At 34.8% G+C, this 13,895-nt stretch overlaps 1 protein-coding gene across 1 annotated transcript in view; it reads left to right on the top strand.

Annotated features, from left to right (window-relative positions):
* The window catches only part of TMTC2 (transmembrane O-mannosyltransferase targeting cadherins 2), a gene marked incomplete at both ends in the record, with an annotated part of 231,443 nt that overhangs the window by 185,186 nt on the left and 32,362 nt on the right, over positions 1-13,895 (top strand). The window contains one exon of the mRNA XM_079549188.1: positions 10,111-10,192. Coding sequence (XP_079405314.1) covers positions 10,111-10,192 — 82 coding nt within the window. The remainder of the gene's footprint in view (positions 1-10,110; positions 10,193-13,895) is intronic.

Raw genomic sequence — 13,895 nt, 5'->3', positions numbered from 1 at the left:
TTGTTTATTTCTGGAAATGATTTAACAAATAGTTTGAAATGTACTTATTCACTTTGTACAGGCAATTTGTGAAGTATTTTTTTTTTTTCTTTTGAGGTTAGAATTATGGGAAAATTGATAGTATAAGGCGTTACAAGCCCAATCTCTAACAGGTCATCAGATAAACCTGAAGAAACAATATTTTCTTTGTAAAGGCTACGTAGTTTTTTGCACATATGTATCTGAAAATGTGGACTGATGCAAAATCAAGGAAACCCAATAAAAGTAAAACATGAAATAAAAATCCAAGTAAAACCAGCTTCCCTTCAACACCTCTGAAAACCTGCTGATGGTTACTTCTTGTCCAGCAATAATAATTTGAAATGTTAGATGTAGCATTTCTGCACAAAATTGTTCTCATTTAAGCATACTTTATGAATAACTGTAAAGATACATAAAAATCAAAATACATTGTTCAGCTTGTTATAACTGGAATTTACATTTTAATATTAACTATATGCACAGAATGCATACACACACATACATGCACACACCGAGGTGTTAATTTGTCATTGACTCTTGAAATACCTAAATGGTGTACCTAAGTTTAGTGCAAATGCATGTCTCTATTCCTGTTCGCTTTTCTGGATACAAGAAATGATAGATGGACTTCTGTTGTACATGCAGAAAATAACAACTTAAGGCTCAAAGGAATGGCTAATGAATGTATAGTCTTACTGCCTGGTATTATAAGTCACAGATATTTCATAAACCATATATTGGACAATATTATATGTTTATATCTGAAAATTACAGTTCACTAGGCTACAATTTTCCTGAAAATATATTAGAACAGTAAAAACAAAGTAGTGGTTAAAAGCATGTATGTAGTAGCTCACAAGTGGATGAGTTGAAAGACAGATAGATGACAGGGGCTTAACTTTTTTTATTGTGCATTTTTCAGAAGTGTGGCTCTTTAGGACAGCATTGCTTTAGCATTGTGTATTTCCAATCATTTTTCATATCTTTAACTTGTTGTGCTGCATAAATTGCTTGATAAATTTATCTGTCAGTGTACTGTGATAGTTATCCTATCTGGTCTACAGTAGTACATGAGTCTAGAGTCATAGCACCTGGGTCTCATCCACTGCTTAGGTAATTTATTTTTATATAACAAAGAAAATCATTGTTTTTGTAAAAGGCTTTACAATTGTGAGCCTCCCAGTTCTAAGATAAAAATGAGACTGTCAGAATGGCAGTGCCAGGTGAGGCCTTGAGCACATGCTGTAATTCTTTTTCCATTTTATGAACAGACTTTCCAGGAGAAAAAAGGTTGGATATCATGCTGAAAAAAAACCAACTATGCATAAGTGAGGCTTTTATAATGTTATTTTCTCCTCTCACTTTAATCTGTTCTTAGAGAGGAGACTGAGAAACCCTTCTTTCTTATGGCTGGCCTCTGCCGTCAGGCAGTGCATGGGTGCTGTAATAGCACTCTAATCTGAGAAGCTTTACTTCAATTATAGATGTATTTGAATATTTGTCTCATCTGTTCTGAGTGAAGTTGAGCCCACAAACCACCCCTTGTAGCTTCCAGTAGTGCCTATAATCACTAATGTACTTAGGGACAGCCCCATATTGTAACATTTATCATGTTGCATACAGGAATTATAGGCTTTACTGTATTTCTTTAGAAAAAAAAATTGCAGTGTTTCTTGCATTTTATGTGGCTCCACACAGTGCTGTTAATCTCCTTTTTTTAATGACTTGGAAAATCACCCAAAGTGCTGTAAGAAAAATTTACTTTGCCTTGTAAAATTTCTGTTCTACGGCTCCAAACCATATAAAATTAATAATAATCGCAGTAGAAGTTTCTTTAAAATCTAGAATATTTTATTTTAAAACATTTTTCTCCAAAGGAGGATAATGACAAAGAATGACAAAGACTGGTGGAAGCTGGCACTGTTTGGAATTAAAATAAATGAAACAGAAGTTAAGTTCCAAAGAAACTGAAATTAAATTTTTTAAGTTTTAGAATATTTATTTCTCTGTGGATGGTGGTGTTTTTCCTTGCTGCTATTTGTTCCTTTTTTTCCTGGCAAACAGGAGGCCAGAAAGCTATGCTGCCATTGTTGGTTAGCTGCTAAATTACAGAGAGTGATACCATAAAATATCCCACAGTATTCAGTAATTGATGTAGTCCTTGAAAGTCATCTTAAAATAAGTGACAATTTAAAAATAAATGGAAGGTAGGAGGAATAGAAAGACATGGGACAGCATAGGCAAAGGGGAAGATAGCACAGCAATGAAAAGATTAATTCAGCAACTGCTATTTCTGTAATTATTTGCTTGTTCCAGCATGGAAAGGAAATCCGTGTTTCTGTTGGAAAGCTCTGTTATTTTTTATTTCACTGTTTGATTGCTACCAATTGGTATTGACTTAACCAATTGGAAGGAAGCAGGGGCAAAGCAGTGCAGTCATGAAGTCAGAAGAGTCATGATTGTTTTTAAGAGTTAGCATTTGAAAAACTGTATATTAAATTCAGGTATGATTCCCTAAAACAGTTTAATAGTTCTTCTAATAATTTAGTAACTCAAGTAAATCATATTTTGATGGTTCCTCTAAATCAACGTAGTATGTATTTTTAGTAATATTTCTTTTAGGAATGAAAAATAAATGATTACACGTGAAAGACGTGTAAGTCTTTCACATTTGAAAAGACATTTTCTGAATGATAAGATGAGCAAAGCTGTTAGAGATTTCATTTTGGGAGGCTAAATCTCTTGGCTGTTAGCACTGTATCTAGGAAGATACTTTAATGAAAATCAGATATATCACTTAAACTCCCATCATAACCATAGCATTAATGATGCTGAATCCTTCAGTAGGCGCTCCTTAGCAAATCCAGTGGAGCCAAGCAATGGCTGCTTCTACTTCTCTGTTGTGTTTGAATTGTCTTTGGAATCTGACACAGATACTGTAATTTTTCTTGCCACTTTAAATCCCTTGGGAGTTACAACTGATCCAAGCACAAAGCTTGGATTTATTTCTGAAATTTGCAAAATGCCAGAAGTTGTTTTTGTTTCCAGTTTAAAAACAATCTGTTTGTAAGGGATGGGCTAGTCCCCCTCCACTGTGGAAGTCGTGTTTATTGACTTCAGAACCATGAGCCCTATTTTAATTAGGTTTCATTATCTGGTGTATCTGGAGCATTTACACCTCCAGGCAGAATGTCAGGATTTCCGAACTACAGAAAACTCAATAACTGACATCTATTGGGCTTGTGTTTCTTCTGAGCTTGGCCGCATGCCATAAGTATTGCGCCCAGAGATATACTTTTCAGTCCCCTTAGGACATGTGTTAGGCTACATGCCAATTATAACTGAACTAATTGTAAAACAGTATTTTCATTTAAATAGAAAATATCCATCTAACTAGTTGGTAAATTACCCTGGTGCACGCATTCAGATATGTAACCCCTAACTAACCTCCCTCAGGGATCTCATCTTCTGTATCTTATTTCTAACTTCCTGTAGACAGGAAAAGGGGAGCCCTAAACTTCTTACTTTACTCAACAGAAACTTAAAGCTTGTTATAGAAAGCACCGCTGACACAGGATGAACTGTTTTCATGAAAGAAAGAGATCTCTTTGTTTTGTTACATGGTAGAAAATAGCTGCCAGTCACCTGTTATTACTCCATGTGTAGCAATTTTTTCAGTAATCACGGAAAAATGCAAGATAGAAGCCAAACTTACTCTGGAAGAAATTCATAGGGTTCAGAGAAAGCAATGTGGAGATGGTGAATTTATGTCCTACTGAATTGCTGGTGAAATATGAGTAGATATTAATATACTACTTTATCAGAAAATATAAAATGTGGCTTAAGATGGAATGGAAAAGAAAAAGAAAGTACCTAATGTGGAAATGTACTTAACATTTCATTACATATTCTTGAAATAAAATAATCTAAAGCTTAATGACCATGGAGAACATTTCTATATAGGTCTAGGCAGTAAATAAATCACAATGTATGGAGTGGAATGTATTTTTTTGAAGCTTACTTAAGACTGTACATAAACTCCCTTGGTGTTAACAGTGATTTTAAATGAAGTAAATAAATTTTAGACTTCATATTGCCCAAAAATAAATACTGAAAAGTAGATATATGTATATTTTAAAAGACCTTCAAGAAAAAAAAAAAAAAACAAACAAAAACAAAAAACAAGCAACCTCTTTCTGTATTTCTTTTCTATGTCATATTGAATCCTTTAGTAAAAACAGAATGTTTTTTGTGATATGAGACGCCATAAAACAAGAAAATGGATGGGTAATAGCTCTAATATATTATTACTTAATCATATACATACTACTTTACTTGAAGAAAATATCACCTTAATATACTCTGAATTATGCCCCAAGCCAGTAAAGTTATGAATTGTGCTTTAGATTCCTAAATCTGTATGTAAGCAGTGATGTCACATCCAAAAATGCTTAAGTTCCAGTTCATTCCCACCAAAGTCAGTGTTTAAATCTTTACTCTCTAATTATCATGCCATTATCATCATAGATGTAGCCTCAAGAACCCACTTTATGTTATTACTTTCTAAAATAAACTTGGCTCATAGTAAAATTCCACTGACTTTCAGAAACTTAGGCCAGTGGATTTTAGTCAGCAGAAATACACCAATTTTGAAGGAGGACTGGGGTGATATATCTAGATAAAAGCAAGCCACCTAATGTGCAAATAGTGGATTAAACAACATCAAAATATTGCATTGTACTGATCATATGAAGGCTGATTTCTTGAAGTAAAATCCTACTGGGTTATATAAACATATTCATAGACTTGACTGTATCATGATCATCATGATCATGACATGAAAGCGTCATATAAAGAGCATGTGAATGTGACACACTGGACTATAAGAAAGTTGCCTCACATATGCATATGGTGAATTATTAGATGCAGATTTATACACTAATTTCCTCCAAATTTATTTCTCCCATACATTGAGTTTATTCAATATAGAGAAATGATATTGTCTTGCTCTTGAATTTATTAGAGAGACATAACTTGGGAATATCAGTGTTAGTAATTTGATGTTTCTCAACATGATCATCTAAAGAGATGGGGGAGGAAGCTTTTGTTTGAAAAGATAACATGTTTTACAAACCTAATGATATTAGTTGGACAGTGCTGAAAGAAGGCCTTTGGAGGGCTGTGAACTCCACCCCCAACAACTGTCTTTTTTTTTTTTTTTCATAAAATTCAATAATCATTGCAAATCTTGCCTCATAGATGTATGTTTTTCTGGATCAGCTGTTAACCATTAGAAGTCACTACTTCTTTGCTGTGTCCAGTTGTTTTTATTTTATTCTGTTAAAGATGAGATGAAGAGTCAAGATTGGGCTCTTTGCTGCAAGGGAGAATAGAGACTGAGATAAATTTTGGGCCTGCAATGAGAGTAATGCAAGTCCCATGTATTTCAGTGGGATTAGCACTTCATGTGCAAGACATTCCCAAATCAGAGTGGTAAGTGCGGAGTTGTGGAAACATGGCAAAATGGGGGAAAATGAAGAATCTGCTGATTTAGATGCTTACATACTAGATTTTAAATTTATTTCTTAGCAGTAGGAGTAAGAATGAAGATCTTGTGTGTCAGTGACCTCACTGTAAGATGTAACTCTCTAACTAAAAACTTTTGAAGAGTTTATTGCTAATTTACTCAATTATACATAGCTTAAATTGTGTTTTTACCATCCCATGGAAAATTTCATAAAGCAAAAAGAAATGATTGAGAAACAGATGTACAGGTCTGCAGTAACTTAAAGAAAGCCAAAACAAAGTCACAAGTTCAGGTCAAATATTTTTCCTCTCCTAGCATACTCTGTTATTGAAACACATGTGTAAAGGGAAAAAGGAAATATCTAAAATAGCTGTTTATTATGTATTTAGTGTCTGTATTTTTATCAATTTTCTGTTAAGAATTGTTTTCCCATAATTCAACTCCTTTTATTAAAAAGGGAATACTTGCCAAAAAAAAATTTGAGCCAATTTGGGGAATTAAAGTCAACTGCATTTGTGATGCAAATTGCAATCACATTATTGCCAGTTAAAGCCGGTGCAAGTCAATTGAAGAGTGAAATCTCTGCTCGACTGATTAAACCCTTGTGCATTTTGGAGAATGATGAATATTTACAAAATATGAAATTGGTTTAAAATTGCAAAGACCACCTAACTAGAAGAGCCACCTTGCTGGTAGCCACTGTATCATCATGGTTTACACAAGAGGGTTATTCAGAGCTGCTCAGCTGTATTAGTCTTTTCCAATTTTATTAGCATCTCAGGATTCTTGGGCCTCCAGCAGCCTGAAGTACACCAGCTGCCTCAACATGAATTTGGCACAGTTCGCCAACAGTGAGGAAAGAATTGGAGAGGGTAAAAAAAAAATAGTAGTTTTGTCCTCAGTTTTTAAATATTTTAAGGATAAATGTAAGACATTTTACTGATGTGTCAGCTGCTCTTAGCTAGCTTTCTTTCTCCTGGTAATCGTATGTCCTTTTTTAGGAAAGCCTTTTTTAGCAAATATCTGACCATATTAATAAGGTCAGACCTATTGTCTCATCTCTAGGGAAGAAGTAGCCAAGGAAACAAAACCCCTTGCAGTCTGCATCTACAGAGACCAAGTGTCTTAAAAATCAACTTCCTGAATTCATATTTAAATACTTAACTGTTTTGCTTCTGAAGCCAGAAGCAACCAGCCGTTCTGATTTAAGTCTGTGTGGTGTGTGGAGAGCAGGATTTTTATGAAAGCCAAGACAACTGGTGTACTAGAGCCATCTGTCAGTCACATTTACTTTTTCACTTCTTAATATGGAAAGGCGATAATCATTGGCAAATTATCCTTATTTGTGCCTGGGAAAAAGAATCAAGTTTTCTTTATTAATAAAAAAAACTGCTGGAATTTTGTACACATTATAGGTCTTAGAGTAAGGTCCAGGTCTGTTAAAGGTAGAATGTCAACGCAGTCTTCTGAGCTGAATTGTGAACTGTCTTAATTATGGATTTTTTCCTCAGCGATGAGATTGCCATTCATTGTTTTATGATCCTGTATCATTATGTCTTAGTGAGCTGAGCAGCCATAAATATGCCAGTGCTTCTGTGCAGAGGATCTCCATTAGGGCTTGGACCACCTAGTTATTTCTCCTGAGGAAACCAGTAGCTGTCAGATAGCACCTTTTCATTAGCTACTGACCTGGACTGGTTGTGAACTGGTGACCAACAGGTGAAAGGTATTTTGTATCCCATTATTAATCCTTAGAGCCATCAAGTCCTTCTGTTAAAATCTTATGAATAACATATTTATCCTTCAAATAAGTCTGCTAGCATGCAGTTGAAAACTTACATTTTTTTCTTTGTAAAGTTGCCAAAGCATGTGGTTGTGCATATACAACTGCACACCCTCCTACTAGAAATTGGGAGGTTTCCAGTGGCTCTTAATGCCTACATCTGTGTGGGTCAATACACAGCAGTGAACATGCGCACAGAATGCCTTCCTGCACTAAGGTACTTTTCAGCTGTTTAAACAATTATTGTGGATTTTTGTTAAAAGCTATTTTTCCCCCTTATGCCATATGTTTTATTTAACTCTGAACACATATGATGGGAAAAGACAATTGCAGGGTTGCCATGTTAATGTTACTACACAGTGCCTACGTTCTGTTATGGAAATTGGATAGTTGAAAAAAGTTTGAATGTACTAATGGTTGTAGACTGACACAGATGATTGGATTTTATGTTATTTGACATGGATAAGAAAACTTATTAAATCTATGCCGAGGTATAGCAGCAGACAGATGGCACAAAAGAGGACATTTTTAGATAATATGACACAAGCTTCCTTATATTGAAAGACAATGTTTATATCTTTTTTTTTTCTTTTTTTTTTCCCCCCACAAATGTGGATAAATGAAAATAAAGGCCAATATGAACAAATTGGTTTCTGCTGATCATTTTTAGTCAGTTTGTTTTATGGCTTGGGTAATATAATGTAAGATTTTCCCCCCTTTTCCTGTTAATGGGACTTTGGACCTATTAACAGCTCAGTCCTTCTTTTGATACTGTACATACTGGCATCTATCATCATTATGTCCTCCAGGGCTCTTGAACTTGGGTGCAATATGCCATTTGGAAAATGCCAAAAAGAGGAACAGTCATGTATTTTTGGTGATCTCAGTAAATGAAAGTTAATAATGTTTGACAAACATTTGTAGCCATGTATTTCTCTAGTCTGAAGTGACATATTTTTTGCTGTATCCAATGAACTGTTCTTTTATGTTCTAGAAATAGACACAGAGGCAGAGCACGACCAGCTAAAACCAATGATGATCATCTGTGTGAGAAAAAAAAACCAAAAAACTAATGAAGCACAGTCTATAAATATTAGTTCTGACAATGTATTCTGACACATGTGCTTGGTGCCTGTCATTTTGGAGCCTCAAGGCTGGGCTTATGTATGTCATAGTACTTTTTGCCAGGCTAAAATGTGCCAGTCTGGAAGTTGAATGTGCAAAATTCAGTGTTTAATTTTAAATCCCACCACAATCCTCATTATTCTAAGTTGAATAATTATTTTACATTCACCCAAATTTACCACGTATTTCCAAGTGCAGATTATTGTCTTCTTCACATTTTGTTCTCTACTATGATTGTATGTAAATTAAAAAAAAAAAAAAAAAATTAATCTTTAGATATATCTTTTCAGTGCTACTAGATGAGAAAAAATTAGTCTGGATTATGTGTCATGTGCCATTCTGTTTTTCTTTTTTTAAAAAAAGAAAAACAATGCTGCAATACAAAGTAATATATTCCGTAATTTAATGGCTTCATTTGGCTTTCAGAAGCCTTGTGGTTATGGTTTTGGGAATATAGTTTTACGAAAGTAAGTTCAGTCAGGCTAAATTCTTAGTGCACGTGAGCATTCTGTTTGTGAAACTTTAATATTAGAAATGGCAATTCTGCTTATATTTCAACCAAGATGCTGTCTTGAAAAATTTCAGACTACCTTGGTTTTGATAGAACCCAGTTTTGATATATTTCTTTATGTGCTGCAGAACTTTATTCTTTCTTTTTATTTTCTTGTCTTTAAGGCCCTAGAATCTGGAGCAGCTGTAATCATGAATTTACCTCACTATTACTCCTACGTTAGCTTGTGGGATAGTGCAGGATGTTTGCAATATCTAATTCCAGACCACAAAACTTGAGAAAGCCTATATCTGTGAAATAACAAGAAGGCCAACCTTGAGAGGTGCATAATGCAGTGCCTTTCTACCACAGTGATTTAGCTTAAATGTTCCTCATTATGGAGGCCTTCTGTTTTTCAGTACAAACCACAGCAACTGATTTCATGGGGATAGGATTGAACAGGTCTCAGGTATCTTATTGAATAGCTGATGATGATTTGTGTCTGAGTATGAGACTAGGCTAATCCAGTGTGACTGGGTTTTGGATTTTTTTTCATGATAAGAATAATGGCCACTTACAAATCTATTCCGTCATCTTGTGTCCAACAGTGCAGGTTTAGTGTCTTGTTGATTTCAGACAAGAAAATCTGTAGTTTAGAATATTCCTGTTCTTCTTACCGTCATTTCTAGATTTTATTTGTTTTGTGGGGTTGTTTTTTTGTTTTTTTTTTTTGGTTGGTTGGTTGGTTTTAATTATTGTTATGTCTTAGCATTGACCACTGTCTCTAAGAATCCTATTTTTTAATTCTATTTATGCTCTATGATTGACAGTGCGGATTTCTGATGAAATCTTAGTTTCCACATTAAAATCTGTACCATTTTCTATTTCTGTTCCTTCATTTGTGCTGTCTTTACTGCTGGATATCTTTATTGCCATGTTATTTCACAGAACCAAAGCATTCTTTTTCCCTTGCCTCCCCTCCCCTCCCCTCCCCTCCCCTCCCTTCCCCTCCCCTCCCCTCCCCTCCCCTCCCCTCCCCTCCCCTCCCCTCCGCTCCCGAGCCTGGAATTTTGAAATTGTAACTGTATATGAGGGCTCCATGTTGACACACTGTTCAAATAATCTTTCCCCCTCCCTCTTTTTTTTTTTTTTTTTTTTCCCAAGGGACGCAAGAGTGAGGCAGAGAAGTACTTCGTGAAGGCAATTCAGCTGGATCCTACCAAAGGAAACTGCTATATGCATTATGGTATGTTTTAGACAGATAGGGTTTCCACACATATACCAGACTTGCTGTTAATCTCTGAGTGATTAAGGATTTGAAAAGCGCTACTGGCATAATACTTTCTTTAAAGGGCAAAAAACTAATCTACCATGTATAACTTCATCTCCGTTTCAATTTGTTAATAACCGCAGAGGGAGAGGTGAAGATTTTCATATCTTGCATAGCTTTCCCCCTGTGAGAGAATTTCAGAGTTGCTGAAATTGCTGGGAAAGGAGAAAGGCAACTGCTGCCATATGTCTAAGCTTCATGGTCTGGAATACCATTATTAATAGTTTTGGCCTAACTTTGCTGCTGGCCATGGTTGGGCAACTAAAGGTTTTACTTTTGTGCATAAGAGTTTTACTAGTCAGTGTGTCTGCATTTTGTTGAAGACTTATGGGTCCTAAATCTACATTCTTCCCAGCATCTTCTTGTCTTGAAATGGGTAAGTATTACAAAAGGTTTTGACAAGTTGACTATGTTATGTCATACTAAGGCATGAATCTGTTTAAAGCACTCAGTTAATTTGACATTATCCTTGTAAGTTTGGATTGTTTTTGCTAGAAGTGAAAAAAATTTTTCCAGATGTGATTACTCCCAAGGAACCAAAAATGTTTAACTTTATGGACTAATTTTCACTGTATTTTAAAACTGATAATACATGAATCTATAAAAAATGCAAGTTACATAGTCCCAATTGGAAAATATGGAAAGAAGTAATAAATTCCAATACAGTTAAGGAAAAAGGTAGGGAACCACAGGAACTCTGCATATATCTTTGTATTCTGTTTTAATTTCCTCTTCAATTTCTAACTAGTGAATGTAATATAGATGAAAATGAATGGCCAAAACAGAAATTTAATCTCACATAATAATCGTATTTTTATTTTGTGTGATTTCCTTCTCTGAATTGCTCACACATTTTCTTTCTGTTTGGTCAGTGTTTCATAATTTTGCATTATTGGTTGTTTCAGTTAGTGATGTTATGTTCTATTCATGCTGGTGCAGGTAAATTTGATAAGCACGTAAGTTCCATTATTTCGCTTGGATATTAGTATAGCTGATGGTATCTCAAAGTAATGAGGAAAAGCTGCAGTACATTGTTTCTTGAAATCCTTCTCAAGCCCCCTTCCAGCCTTACTAATTAAGAAATTATCTTCTGTGATCAGAAATTCTATTTGCATACAAATTCAAAGGTATGACTCAACTATCCATCAGAACAATTGAAGTTAGAAATGCAAATAATTTATTACAGATCTAGATTTTTGTCTCTTCTCTTTCATTACCTATTAACTTGCCTGTCTTTTCCTGAAGTATTCCTTATGTGTCATTTCCAGTTTACCAATACACTAAAAGCAAGGTTATTCAAATCATCATTCATGTCTGCTGAATTTTATTCTTCATTACCAGACTACAACATTAAAATAGTGTATTGTTTCCTAATTAAGACTATTCCCAAAAGCTTTAGCAAAGTTTTACTTTATTGTGCTGCAAGTAGAGTAAATGGTTTCCACGTACTTCTGCAGTGGTCATTATGGCAAAATAAATGAGATTCTGTTCTGCAAATTTGCAGTGAAAGTCAAAACTTGGTGAGTGTTTGGAATATACAGTAGTAAAATGTGATACTTAAGGGCAGTCAAGACAAGAAGTCTCACTGTACAAGCTACTGGGTCTCTATTGTGGAGTATTTTATATGTCTGTTGAATGCTAGTTAAAACTTTTCTTGTGATTACAGGATCACAAGAGAAGTTTTAACTTTTTAAGCTTCTGATCAATTCAAGGAATTCAGCAATGTTACTCCATGTTTGTATCAAAGTAACTATGAGGAAGATGGGCTTACATGTCCATGTAGTACAGCTGATCTCTCTGATGAAATTTTGTCATTTCAGGCACGAAATATTATAAATTTTGAAACAGATTTTCATTGCTTTTCTTTTTCTTCTTCCCTTTTCTTCTTTGCCTTTCACTTCTTGTATTGATCAAAAATCTTTAGTGTATATTACCAGGGACATTCCTAATATTAAACAGGAATCCCTGGTGAACTGTAGGTGCATCTCTACATCCTATGTATTCGTTTTAGCACTTGGTCACAGGTATGGTCCATACTCTATATGTCATATTGTGCATATATATATATATATATATATATATATATGTATATATATATTTATTTTTTATTATTATTATTATTTTCTCAGCATGAATGTATTGGAATAGCAAGTAAAATAGTTGGCATTGATCCCTAATAAAACACATACCTCACTGAACAGCCAAATGGAAAGAGCAGTCTATTGGGACACAACAGCATGTTGGTGGGGTAGCATGAATATTTTATTATATGAAGATTATCCTCCAAACGCACATATATGCACACAATTATAGTTTCTGCTCCACGGATGTGTGTATGTTCTTTTTGACTTCTAAGTTTTTGGACTTTATTGGAGCTATCTGAAATGACTGTTGATACACTGTATCTTTTAAGAGGCTTACACTTCTATTATAAAGTTCTTTAATTCAGGCCATAAGCCAAAGCTATTCTTAGACGATATGATTTTGTGCAGGAGTCAGCTTATTTGTTCCCATGAAAATTGAGGTGAACAGCTTCCTGGATCTCCTTGGGATAATACCACCACAGAGTATTTTTGTGCTCGAGTTGCAAACAGTTTCGTGTAGGTAACTTGCTCACTTTGGATTTCAGTGCATTTAAAGCAGTGTGTCCCAAACTCAGTATAGCTGGAGAAGTCTGGAAGGAAATCTAGTGAAGAGTCTGAAGAGCTCTAAATCCCTCTGCACTGCAGACATTTTGCTGCTTCAAATCATATTAGGAAGTGTCTCTTGCTGCAGTGACCAGAGAGCAAGGCAGCCCCCTCTGAGACTGAAATGCAGGTAGCACTCTTCTGTGCACTCTTTTTTTCTCCCCTGTTCTTCTCACATGTAATTTATCTGAACATCTGAACGTTGTCCACAACCACTGTCTTACAAAGTGTGAGTCTTGATGGGTGATCTGATATAAGCTACTCTGGCATAGTACGCTGCCAGAAATATCTAGCAGATGGAAGAGATAAAATGCATATCAACTGGGAGGAAGAAATGCAGTGGGGGAGAGTGCAGAAGCATCAGTAAAATTTTATTTGTTTATTTTTAATTCTCTGGGAACGAAAAACCTTTGGGTTGGATTTTTTTGTTTGTTTGTTTGTTTTTTATTTTGCACAACTTACATGCTTTTAAACAAAACACTGTATGAAATTATTTCAGGTATAAGATTTGAATTTTTCTGTAAAACTTAAGATTTTTAATTGGATATTTTTAATACACATTTTCTGTTTAAAAAAGCTTTAAAGTCATCAGTTTTGATTCGACCAAGTTGAATTTAATAAATGCTTATTTGTTTTTGAACATCAGTTTTCTTCTTAGCTGTGATGTATATAATGTGTAGTTACACTGTTCACAGTGCTGAAGCTTTGTGCCTTTGGTCTTCATTGCCTGAAGAACAGCCTAGGAAAACTTTATTTATCTCCCGAATATGTAAGGAAAATATCTTCTGAAAAGTGTAATAATGAAAAATGAAATGTGTAAGTTATATTGATACAAAAGGGAAATGTCAGCTATGACCTAGCAATGAAATTTTAATGATTTCTTTAAGAGCTTTGTGCCAGTGGAAGAAATGTCACCTAAGATCATAGGAAGT

This window comes from Tetrao urogallus, assembly GCF_951394365.1.
Source record: "Tetrao urogallus genome assembly, chromosome: 1".
Taxonomy (NCBI): domain Eukaryota; kingdom Metazoa; phylum Chordata; class Aves; order Galliformes; family Phasianidae; genus Tetrao; species Tetrao urogallus.
The sequence above is the reverse complement of the archived record's forward strand: the minus strand, read 5'-3'. Positions and strand labels throughout refer to the sequence as shown.